Source organism: Verruconis gallopava, assembly GCF_000836295.1.
Source record: "Verruconis gallopava strain CBS 43764 unplaced genomic scaffold supercont1.172, whole genome shotgun sequence".
Classification (NCBI taxonomy): Eukaryota; Fungi; Ascomycota; class Dothideomycetes; order Venturiales; family Sympoventuriaceae; genus Verruconis; species Verruconis gallopava.
In genome coordinates this window covers 1-10762 of record NW_015622308.1, presented here as the reverse complement: position 1 = coordinate 10762, position 10762 = coordinate 1, and the positions used below count along the sequence as shown (strand labels likewise).

Here is a 10762-nt window from a genome sequence, read left to right as displayed (position 1 = left end):
TGCATTGATTGCTGCAGATTTTGCCATATGAATAGATTAGCCTTTAGCAGGATTAATTATACTAACCATTCTGTTCAGATGACATGAATCAAGTGCGATATAATAGAACTATATAGGAAAGTTATCGCCAATAGTGATATTAAAATTTGGGACCTATATCACAGTTAGTCATCTCCAGTGAGCAGGAATGTAGAGTAGCATACATCTCCGTTAATTGAGACTGTTTACGTGAGGAAATTTTCAGAATGGAATCCTGTTTGCCCAGGGTGGATCAACTCGTAGGGTACGCATGGATTGCATTGACTGCTCCCGCAGGCCTTGGATTCCGTATATTGGCAACGAACCACCGAGTGGTTTATTGGGAAGAACTCAAAGACAACAAGGTCTCCATATCTGCAGTTGTTTTTATACGACTCTTATCGAATGAATCTGGGCTGCGTCTATAAACATTACAGCCTGAATAAGAAGTAAGAGCCGGAGGCAAGAATGAGCCATAGTGAAGAGGTGGGAAACGAGTAACTTGAGATTTTGTAAGTATATTGATGCCAGCGGAAAGTATCGCCTTTTGTCCTGCACAGAATGCCGCGAGGTAGGGTCAGGTGGGGCGGCGGTCCTGGGAACCCTGTTGGCGGGGCAGCACGGAGTACCTTGCATGTTCATGGAGGCGGTGCTGCTCCTGGATAAAGACTTTAGCTCACTAAGTGCAAAGCAATATTTTCTTAAAATAATCATTTAGAGTCTATACCAAAGCTACTTGCATTCCTATAACCAGTAATCCTAATTAGATCATGTGCCAAGAACCAGGTCTCTATATCCTTAATGGGTGCGATGCCTGATGCTTCTAGGGTGAGCAAATGTAACTGCATCATCCAAGCACCAAGTTCCTGCTGACATCTGCATTGGAACCGCACACCCGAGCGCGCATTCGCCAAAAGTAGTCTGGTTGACGCAGAAGAATCCTGAGGACGAACATGGTATAGTACCTTCTCGGCATACAGAAGGGCGACTTACGTTGACGCCCACATTGCTTACTTCTGAAACGGCTGTGGCAGTGATATTCAGATAAGCTTTTGTCAGCGTGGTGGGAATCGCTGTTGTCTGGCTAGAAGGCGTATTGTTGCCATCGTTCTTGGTATGAGTTTCTGGGGGGCCACCGCCACTAAGACCTGTGAAGCTCAAACCCTTCAGATCTGGTAGTAAGTCAAATCCACCGTTGTTCTTTGCTTCTGTGATAGTGATAGGAGCGCAATTCATATACGTCTCATCCGTGAGATGAGAAAGCCAGACCCACGCGAAAGTCGCAGGGCCATTCATCAATTCGTCTGGCATAGGTATAGTATAGGAGTGTACACAATCTGTCTGGTTAGAGTTGGAAGACGAACACTGAACTCCAGAGGGATAGTCGTCGCTATTGTTGTTCACAGTGTCGAGATTGAGCGCAGTACTCGCAGGACAATCGCCAGGGATAGTATACACGTTTCGCCAGTTTGAGGGATCTTCAAAATCCTGGGAACTGGGCGAAGCGTATGTCATGGCAATGAAGCAGGCCCTATAAATTATTAGACTAGTATGGCCAGGGTGGCGAGAAACTTACCCTCCGCCGTGGGTAGCAGCGGAAGCAAGATGAAGAAGTTGAGGTGAGTCGCCAGACCATATACTTCCTGTACAATTGTCAGCAAATGGAGCTTCATTCTTCTTGCACGGGAACTCGGATTGTAACATAGGACCATTCGTCAAGCCTTTCTTGTAGTTACAAGGCTTGGGAATGACCATTACAGCATGTGCACTTGCAAGGGCAACAAGGCCCAGAACTGTGGCTATCTTTCGAGCCATTTAATGCGTTATTTGGGCCTGGTTCAATGAGAAGAGACTTTTTAACAGTACTTGCCATCCCCTTATAAGTCAGCCTAGGTAGGTGGTCCATTTTCGGTCTTGCGCAAGGATTAAGGTGAGTGGTTGGACCAGTTCCGGACCCTCAGGTTGGATCAGCTAGGCTTTAGACTGACTTCAAATTGTAGTAAACAACAATGAATTACAAAAAGCAAATTACAACAGTGTTTGATAACCCATACGCCAAATATGTTCTCTCTGAAACCTGCCCAACTTACCAAACACCTACTTGCGCCGCCGGGCCTTTCGCTGTTCTTGCCCAGAGTCAACTTCATCGTCATCTTCAAGCGCGCTGTGCTTCCTTTTCAGAGATGGTGGAAGTGACTCTGGCAGTTGTACGTTTGGAGGACTGATGCTAGAGAGATCACTCTCGTCCTTGACATCAGCCTGCGTTTGTGCAGTTATTTCCTGGCCATTATCGGCACTCAATGGCTGATATCCAACTTCGTCGAGCTTAGCTTCCAAGCTTAAAACCTGAGCTCGGAGGCCAACAACCATTTTTCCCATTTCTGCATTGACATCCATGAGTTTTTTGTTCTCCTTCTCGATCCGGATGTTCAAATCGTCGAGCTCTCGATATCTCGCTTGGCATGCGAGTAGATCATCTTTCAATCGCTGTGAATGCCCTTCGAGGTTTTTGTACTTGGCATTCTCTCGACGAAGATCCTCAATGTCTCGGCCCATGGCGTTATTTGTGGCAGATGATTGCAGTAATTTATAATATTCGGCAAAGTATGCTTTCTCAAATTTCTCCGCACTGGAGGTGAGGAAGGCGTCATGAGCAAGAACCTGGTCATGCACAGTTTGCACAAGACGACCCATGGTAACGATGCTGTTAAGAATGTCCATGACGTGAGGCTTTGGAGAGCGCCCGGAGTTATTGGCCAAGGGAGGTACCATTCTTGCCTGGTTCTCGCCAGCAACCTAGGATGGTGTGAGAGCAATTTCGGGCTTGATGCAGCGAGACCTTACCTGAGGCATCATGGCTGTTGAGATGAGGTGCGAAGTCATGGTCCAGGAAGTTTATCAGAGATAAAGGTATGCGAGTTGGCTGAGTGATGGTGTTGGGACTAGGAGAGTCTCTGCCGCATTCCTTGTTAAGTTACATTTATACTAACGGGGCAATAGGTACATCTATGGCATCTCTAACTGAATGATTACGCAAAAAGAATCGCCTGCTGAGCTCGTATCTTGAAACATGAGCTAAGTTTCAAGTTGTCATACTCCAGCAGTTGATACTAATTTAATCGGCTGTTACCATCTCAATTTTTTATGGTGTTGCGAAAATGGGATTATCTGCACGCGAGTGTCGACCCCTGTCAGTTAATCCTCCGGATCTTGGAGACTCCGAATCATAGCCACTGAGACAGGGAATATGAAACTCGATCGAAATCTCCAATTTAAGCTTACTTGACACTACAATCGATAGCTAACATAGGTAGGCCACACCCAGTCCACTCAATCCTTGCAATCCACCAACTCTTGGCGAACCATTATCGATTCAAAGGTTGAGGCTGTGAACGTTGACAACCCTGTTTCCTTTGTTTCAAACGATGCAGCCACCTGTCTTCAAGGCTGGATACTCTCAATTTGGAACAATTGCGGCCATTAATGCCACGAAACATGCTCAACAGCATACCGAAGGGTATCTTGCCTCTTGTGCAGCTTTTGTCGAGAAGCTCATATAGTAGAGCAATAGAGCCGTAGCCTTGTTGGCGTTAAATCCTGTATATTTTCATGTTACTAGATGATGTAGCGGTATCGTCCATCTTCAGCCATATCTAACACCTCAACAGGGTTGGAAAATGGGCTCTCAAAGGCACTAGGCCTCCCGAATCAGGGGGCAGATTTTGGTCCTGAAGGCTAAGTAACGGATGTTACGCATCCGATGAATAAGCTGATTGAGAAGAGCTCTGGTATTAGCATACTTATACACATTAAGAGCACGTGTCTGTGCTTCTTCATTGACTTTTTTGTTACTTTCTCCTACTGTAACTTCAGGATTCAAGCTACATTACACGGTAACCATGTCTGATCCATGGACAACCTCCACACAACTGGCCGAAAACTCGCTAGATTCAACTCTGCCCAGCTTCTCATCATTAGATCTTCTAGAGCATCTGGATCCCGTAGAACCTGTACTTGATATCACGTCTGGCACACTCAGTATGCCAAGTGATACAACCTTCGACTGGTCTAGCAGCGTTGATCCTACCCTCCTGTTACTGTCTGAACCGGATGATTTCGTCATCGAAACGCCCCCAGGGGTTGACATTTCTTCCAACAAACCTGCATCCGATGAGCAAAGCCTGAGAGAAGCTATACTACAGCTTGGATACAGCTTGGAAGCGAGAATAGCGCAGATAGAAGATAGCCTAAGGCTCATGGATCAGAGACTGACAAAAGTCGAAGACGCCAAGGAGGCACAGGATATTGAGTACGTTGACAACCTCTGTGTACGTCTTTTCTGGCTAAAAATATGAAAGAATGCAACAACGTAAGGAGCAAATTCGGACAGAGTCGAAGAAATTGCTTGATGACATCCGCGAGTATCATAATCTCATGAACTTGACCGCTAAACAATTAGTTAGGTCAGTCAAATAAGCTTATGGTGCTTTTCTTCAATGTAAGTTATCATAGAATTTGGGTTGATTTAGCTGGTGGATCGTTGCAATGACAACTCTGTTTCTTCTAATGCTCATGTCGAACGAAGCCCCATATTTTCTCTCTTTTCAGTTCGACATCCGAGCAGGACAGCGTCGCTCAGGGCCCTGAAAACGGGACAAGATGCTCGCAGAGTGGCTCGAGGGTCCAGAATCGGGTAAACTTTGTGGCATGAAGTTGTGTGCAGTAATATAACTCTTCGAGCTTGGACTTTCCCTTGATGCATGAATATTCGCAATTCATGTACCCAAAGAAGGTTCATCATTAGAACCAGAAAATCATCACGACATTATGCTGGGTTACAACAAGCTTAAGATTCGCCCATTAGTCAATACTGACGTACCCTCAAAGAACAATGTCGATCAAGCTACCCGCAAGCAGGGCACTCATCCAGCGATCGATCCACGTTCAAGGATAGAGTCGGCAAAGAAAATGCCTACCCCAGATATTTCCATCATTCAACAACAAAGGGAATGGGAGAACACTCAGCTAAGAAATGAACTTCAGTACCAACGAAGAAAGCATGGCGCTAGCATGTATTTACTTGAAGAGGTTCGACTTGTGGTCAAATCTCTTCAGGAAGCACTCGTCAATTTCGAGAAGCTGAACTCGGCATTTGAAGACGAAGTGACTGATGAGTGATCTTAGAGAAGATAAGTTCAGTAAATGAATTCGTGCCACTGTTTCAAATACAAAAAATGCATATCTTGGTTATACTTTGAAGTTGGATTAGCCTTGCGTGCACGGAGGCGATTTTTCGAAACATGGACAATATGGCAGTTGACTCGCAGACAGGGGGCAGAGCCGCAAGGAGCCCTAGACGCAGGTATTGTCGATCGCTAACATATACTAGCTCGTTGCGCAATTTCTAACGAATGAAAGCAACGTGTTCAAGTGCACTGCCCCTTTTCATTGTTTGCCTGACCACAGGCTGTCTGCATCGATTTCAAATCTTGAACGCGTTTAGGCCCACAATCAGGACCTTGAGACTAAATCAGGGTACCTTTAGAGCGGAAGTCTTCCTTGCCGGGAGTCGTTCGTGGTTGGGCACCATCTTATTTATGTTCAGACCTTACCACGAATAAGATTTTTTCTTTGACAAAACATCTAACTTACAGCGCACAAGCTCAATCGTTGTAGTTGCAAGCAATGGAAAATCTCGTGCTTGGACAATCGGTAAGACAATGGAAAATCTCCGCAGCCAAAAAATAACGTACTAATTTGCTTGGTAGGCTATGGCTATCCCACTGAAAAGTCCGATGGTGCAGGATGTTCTTCAGAAACTCAACTCGATTGGAGCCGACTTCGTTTGGATCTTTGCTGTATATGAAGAGCAAAAGCGTATCAATAAGGAGTTGAAGGATGAAATTACCAACGTCTCAGCTTCCCACGAACTTCTACGCCAGACATATGATCTTGCAGAACAGAAGATCACGTCGCTTGAGTCTCGGCTATACAACAGCTGCAATGATACAAGCGATAGCTACACCGAAGTTTCTTTGGAAAGCTCAACTAGAGAAAAGATAAAGGACCAGCAAGATCAGATATCCTATCTCGTAGCGGAGAGCCGCAGGGTGGAACGCAGACATAAGGCTGAAATGGCGGCAATGGCTGAGATCACCACGAAATACGAAGAGGCTCTGGCGCATATGAGTGCTTTGGTTGCTGCCGGCGCAAAGAAGATAGCAGAGCTTGAAGCGGGAGGCGAATCTCAAACCAGCGATCTTGAGATGAATAAATGTGAAGAGGCTTGAGTTGTGCTTGTTTGCTACAGTGTTCGATCTCATTCAATGAAGATTGTTTCTGTCCAACGTTCGTGAAGATCATTTTCCAGATTCATTGTCACGAGTCGATAATATATAGGAATAAGGAACACTTGAGGCTCTTACTTTCAAATAGCGGAATCACAATCACCGATTGCGCGCTTCGATTGCTAGGATCATAATCAACCTAAGACAGAGCCTATGATTGCGGCCAACGAAGTGAAAAACGAATTTCAAGGGCGTGAATGGGCATTTTCGCCGATCCCAATCTATAACGCCATTGGATGGATCTGGATGCATCAGCCAGATGTAATCCCTTCTCATCTATGGAGGATTTTAAGATGCAAGCCACCGATTTATTAAAGCAGTACTCAAAAGTTGTTGGTTACCAACCCAAAATCTTAGCCTTGGAAACATCCACGAGCTGAACTGGTGAGAGAGAGTCACAGTGGGGAAGAGAGCGAGAGAGGGGGGCCAAAAATGGGACTTTGGAATTGACCATGGCGTTAAGTCATCTTATGTTTATTATGGAGATCGTCTCTTTATATTCCAGTAAGAAAGACGTGTATCGAATCTTTACTTTCCGCGGCAGTTCAGATAACAATAATTTGGCCATGACCAGTTTGTCTGTTGACGGAGACGTTCGTAAGGTACAACTTCGAGCGCAGCACAAGAAATAACACTACTAATGTGATATAGGAAGTCTCGAGGCAAGAGAGAGCACATTCACTGTCTCCTGTGGATACGATGATGAACAAGTTGCGCGCTGGAGTTGAAGAAGCCGGAACAGAAATCCGACATTCCATGTTCTCCGTGAAAGCCTCCTGCGATCATAAAGCAGCTCAGAATTTGCAAATCTTACAAGAACAGGTTGACAACGCTCAGCGGACTCAATTTATCCTCCAAGAGAGGAATCAAGAAGTGCTGATGATCATTTCCATGTTGCGTAATGAACTTGCTGAGGTTCGGAAACTGAATGAAGCCTATAAACAACAACTTAAAATGCGCGAGCAGGAAAATCAAATTAGCGGTGGTGAGTCGGGTCCAAGTCAGGGCGACCTGACAGATTCCACAGTGTTGGCAAGCCGCATTGTGTCGCCAGTTCACAAGAGGGCTGATATTTGCAAGACTAGGCTGATGCAGAGAACAGCAGGCAAGGCGTGAGGCGCGAATAGGTAGAAAGTCGCAATCTTTAGATTGTCGATTTTGATTTCTAGATGATGAGATCTTCTAGTGTGAATATCATTGTTTTCGCCATCCCGTTAAACGTACAAAGAGTGCGCAGATGTTGGTGGTTGCATTAACGTTTGTAAAACTCCACGCGTATTGGCCATACGTGTTGGCATATTTCGAAACACAACGTGGTAGCAGTAAGCCACGATCGACGCTTAGGCCAATGGTTCGTGCATCGGGAATTGTCAGATCCGCGCACGACAGCTGAGCCACACTGGATGAGATCCAAAGCATAGAAGATACTTAAGTATCCAATGAGAGTCTCAAGTTAAGCGCCCGTAACTCGCCTGCTTCTAGCTTCAATCTCGCCCTAGCACCATCGTTTCCGGAAGTCAAATTCCTCCAAGTAAATATTCTTATCTTGCATTTCTTATCCAGCTCCACAGTGCAACCTTTTCGACCTTGTTGGCCGGAAGTAATAAGGTAATTAGGATTCATGGCCTGGCAGAGCATATCCATGTGCCCTCCAAGGGGTTCAAAGTGCCCTTTTTGGGTCTTGGCTGAGATGGAACTCGATATGTGACGAAGAGATGGATGTCAAAGATCAAGCCAAGCAGTAATAGCGTTTGTATATGGCTTGACTAGAGTTGCGTAACTATTCAGCTGTTCAAGTGCCGCGCTTGCCGATCTCCCTGGAACCGGAATTGTCATGCTGGACCTCTTCTGAAAGAAAACCCCAGTCTGTAAGAAGAGATTCTTAGTTAATGGGCGTTGCTTCATCTGTTCGGTAGGAAGCGAGGAAGCTAGGACTGATTGAGAGACTAACTTCAGCTTCGATTCCGCATACCACGCTTCGAAGTCGTTAACACAATATGAATTTTACACCAGGAAGTTTGAGAAAGAGAAAGAGCGAGGGGCTGTATATTAATAGATTTTGCAGTTCCCAGCGTTTCATCATTCGGAAGGGAGGGTCCTGAAACTGGCCCCTCGAGGCGGTGCTCTTCCGGAGTTGAAGGCCCTTGGGGTATAAGTTCTCTGAAGCACTTATGGCAGAAACTAACAATCTAACTATGCCTTCTCAAAAGCCCAGTCTTCGTAAAAGATTGAATAAAAAGAAGAAAAGACGATTTGGTCCTCTGAGGGGCAAATGCCGAGAGTACGCAGAGCTTCCCGGAGTTGAGTTAGCGCTCTTCATTGCCTTCGAGAAAATGGACAGGAACAACAAAATAAGAAAAGAATTTTACTCACTACGATCCAAGCGTAATTTACCCTGGTTAGAAAATATAGATGGCATTGTAAGAAGTGCATCATCGCAGTAGCTTTTATTTACTGACTGGTATAGCTATTGGATAACATGAACAAGAACGAGTTGCTGGATGAGATGGGTAGCGATATTGAGATGCCTTGCGGAGAACAAGATGATGAAATTGGTGGGGATACCATTGTTGTCGGTGGTCGACACCAGGAGGGGCTGAATGCGCTGGGTTCTCCTCGCACTGGACCCGTATTTCCGCCTCTACCTGACCTTGATCTCGACTTGATTTGTGATATCATGTCATTCTAACTTATTAGTTACGGGAAGACTAAAGTCAATACATGTGATTCTTTGAGTATTTGAGCACGTAAAAAGTCCTCTAGGTCTTTTTTGTGATGGGATTCAGCCGATGATATTGCAGGACTGTTAGGAATAAATGGTCCCAGTTGCAATTTAATTCGAGCCAGCAACGCCCCATGCCCAAAGTGGTCTCGTCAGTCCACTGTCTCAGCGGAAGAAGTCTCTGCTACAGACCTTCTACAGATACCTATTCACGGAGAAGCCACTGGTGGCTCCAAAGGGTCATCCTGAATTCTATTGCTATATCCAACCTGCAGGACTATATGGCTGACTATGATTTTCCTTTCTGATGCCCCAAAACTTTAACCAATCCTCTTCGGCAGAAACATCTTCATTAATACAGTCTTGGAATGCTCTCTGTAACATTTGTAAAGCTTTAAGAGCCTGTTCAAGTAATTCGAGGGTTGAACACCAAAGCTTTTGGTATTGCACAATGGCATTCTGCATTGTGTTGTTCTCGATTGTAAGCCTCTCTATGGTCTCAAGCTGATGCATTCGCTGAAATTCCTCGACCCTTTGGGTAAGTAAATTAAAAGAACCGGCCTCGATCGGTGTTGGGGGATCTGAGTCTAGGGTCTCTCTGTCGTAATCTGAATCGGAATCCATGTCAAGTGTTTTTGATGTAGAGAACGAAGCAGTTCTATCTCGGCTTTTACAGTGTTGACCATGAGCCAATAGTGCCGGATTCTGGGCCCTTTTCAAGCGACTGATTTCGGACCCCTTCGCAATATTTGATTACATTGCTCATCCAAAATTCCAGCATGACTTCGCTATCCGCTAAGTCGAGAGAAAGAAGTTCTTATTTACCTTCCATGCTTTTCAAACATGACGTGCAGCTTTTGGGGCGTCGCTATATGGTAAATAGTTTCTTCAACTTCGAAAGAAGAAGGGTAGGTGATCGGAGTCGTGATCCATGTCTTTGTTCACTGTACTTTTGATGGTCCTGTCAACTGCGCCTAGCGTCATCTAACAGAGGTCTATGGTCGATCTGCTGTCCCCTTCTTTATAGGTGATAGTGCCTGGTTCTAGCATGCTGGTCATGTCTAGGCTCTCCATCATCTCATCTCGACGAGGTCCTTTGCCTCCTATCCTTTGTGTCGGACTCTTGAGCCCCCCAAGAACCGGTGATAGAGGTTGAAGTCGCCTAAGGCAAGCGGAAGGATACTGTTTTGTCCTGTTATGTTCTGTGATGCATTGTACACTTTATGTATAATAAGCTTATTATCTGACACACCTGGTCTTTTGGTGCTGATTTTCAGCGTGCACAGGTCCCTCATGTGCTGTTCAAATTGCCATGCGCTGTGATCGAGTCTCTTATTGACAAAGAAGCACACCTGTGCTGGGCCTTCCCCATCGTCTACGGTCGGGTAGCAGAGGTGGAAGATATCCTTCGCTGGGTGATGTGTTGTCGACATGAATGAGCACGTCGTACTCTGCAACCCTGGAGTCCCGTAGCAGTGTCGCCATGACTGTGTCCTTTGATTTACGTACGTTGTACTGCAGTATGTTCAATTATTATTGTCATTTGATTATGCATCTATGTTAGGGTTGATATCTATCTGTGTCGCACTGAGGGGCTAGCCTAAGCTAGGCAGTGCTGGAGATTGCTGGTGTGCAGCGCTCAGGGAAGCAAAAGGAAGTGAAAATATGATGTATA

At 45.4% G+C, this 10762-nt stretch overlaps 9 protein-coding genes across 9 annotated transcripts; 5 read left to right on the top strand and 4 right to left on the bottom strand.

The window, feature by feature from the left end:
* Nucleotides 1-728: 728 nt before the first annotated feature.
* PV09_09779 (uncharacterized protein) lies at nt 729-1833 on the bottom strand (the record flags this gene model as incomplete). Its single annotated transcript, XM_016363914.1, has 3 exons — nt 729-884; nt 1012-1549; nt 1595-1833. 3 exons carry the CDS (start codon nt 1831-1833, stop codon nt 729-731), a joined length of 933 nt encoding a protein of 310 aa, XP_016208266.1.
* A 282-nt stretch (nt 1834-2115) lies between these two features.
* Nucleotides 2116-2901, bottom strand: PV09_09778 (uncharacterized protein; the record flags this gene model as incomplete). The annotated part of the gene is made up of 2 exons (XM_016363913.1): nt 2116-2814; nt 2863-2901. 2 exons carry the CDS (start codon nt 2899-2901, stop codon nt 2116-2118), a joined length of 738 nt encoding a protein of 245 aa, XP_016208265.1.
* A 1016-nt stretch (nt 2902-3917) lies between these two features.
* PV09_09777 (uncharacterized protein) lies at nt 3918-4494 on the top strand (the record flags this gene model as incomplete). The annotated part of the gene is made up of 2 exons (XM_016363912.1): nt 3918-4327; nt 4377-4494. 2 exons carry the CDS (start codon nt 3918-3920, stop codon nt 4492-4494), a joined length of 528 nt encoding a protein of 175 aa, XP_016208264.1.
* A 351-nt stretch (nt 4495-4845) lies between these two features.
* Nucleotides 4846-5196, top strand: PV09_09776 (uncharacterized protein; the record flags this gene model as incomplete). Its single annotated transcript, XM_016363911.1, has 1 exon — nt 4846-5196. One exon carries the CDS (start codon nt 4846-4848, stop codon nt 5194-5196), a length of 351 nt encoding a protein of 116 aa, XP_016208263.1.
* A 305-nt stretch (nt 5197-5501) lies between these two features.
* Nucleotides 5502-6360, top strand: PV09_09775 (uncharacterized protein). Its single transcript, XM_016363910.1, has 2 exons — nt 5502-5730; nt 5787-6360. The coding sequence occupies exons 1-2, from the start codon at nt 5704-5706 to the stop codon at nt 6306-6308; spliced, it is 549 nt and encodes a 182-aa protein (XP_016208262.1). The 5' UTR covers nt 5502-5703; the 3' UTR covers nt 6309-6360.
* Nucleotides 6361-6931: 571 nt separating this feature from the next.
* PV09_09774 (uncharacterized protein) lies at nt 6932-7481 on the top strand (the record flags this gene model as incomplete). Its single annotated transcript, XM_016363909.1, has 2 exons — nt 6932-6967; nt 7017-7481. The coding sequence occupies 2 exons, from the start codon at nt 6932-6934 to the stop codon at nt 7479-7481; spliced, it is 501 nt and encodes a 166-aa protein (XP_016208261.1).
* Nucleotides 7482-7902: 421 nt separating this feature from the next.
* On the top strand, nt 7903-9098 carry PV09_09773 (uncharacterized protein). Its single transcript, XM_016363908.1, has 2 exons — nt 7903-8785; nt 8833-9098. The coding sequence occupies exons 1-2, from the start codon at nt 8537-8539 to the stop codon at nt 9052-9054; spliced, it is 471 nt and encodes a 156-aa protein (XP_016208260.1). The 5' UTR covers nt 7903-8536; the 3' UTR covers nt 9055-9098.
* Nucleotides 9099-9345: 247 nt separating this feature from the next.
* PV09_09772 (uncharacterized protein) lies at nt 9346-9711 on the bottom strand (the record flags this gene model as incomplete). The annotated part of the gene is made up of 1 exon (XM_016363907.1): nt 9346-9711. The coding sequence occupies one exon, from the start codon at nt 9709-9711 to the stop codon at nt 9346-9348; it is 366 nt and encodes a 121-aa protein (XP_016208259.1).
* Nucleotides 9712-10419: 708 nt separating this feature from the next.
* On the bottom strand, nt 10420-10602 carry PV09_09771 (uncharacterized protein; the record flags this gene model as incomplete). The annotated part of the gene is made up of 1 exon (XM_016363906.1): nt 10420-10602. A coding segment is annotated over one exon (183 nt), but the record flags the coding sequence as incomplete, so codon positions are not given.
* Between the last annotated feature and the right edge of the window lie 160 nt (nt 10603-10762).

Excerpts from the sequence above, each read along its gene's own strand:
- PV09_09775 (XM_016363910.1), top strand. The coding sequence starts at position 5,704 with ATGGAAAATCTCGTGCTTGGACAATCG. Across the intron at positions 5,731-5,786 it reads ATCTCGTGCTTGGACAATCG|GCTATGGCTATCCCACTGAA; the intron begins GTAAGACAATGG and ends TTTGCTTGGTAG.
- PV09_09773 (XM_016363908.1), top strand. The coding sequence starts at position 8,537 with ATGGCAGAAACTAACAATCTAACTATGCCTTCTCAAAAGCCCAGTCTT. Across the intron at positions 8,786-8,832 it reads TAGAAAATATAGATGGCATT|CTATTGGATAACATGAACAA; the intron begins GTAAGAAGTGCA and ends TGACTGGTATAG.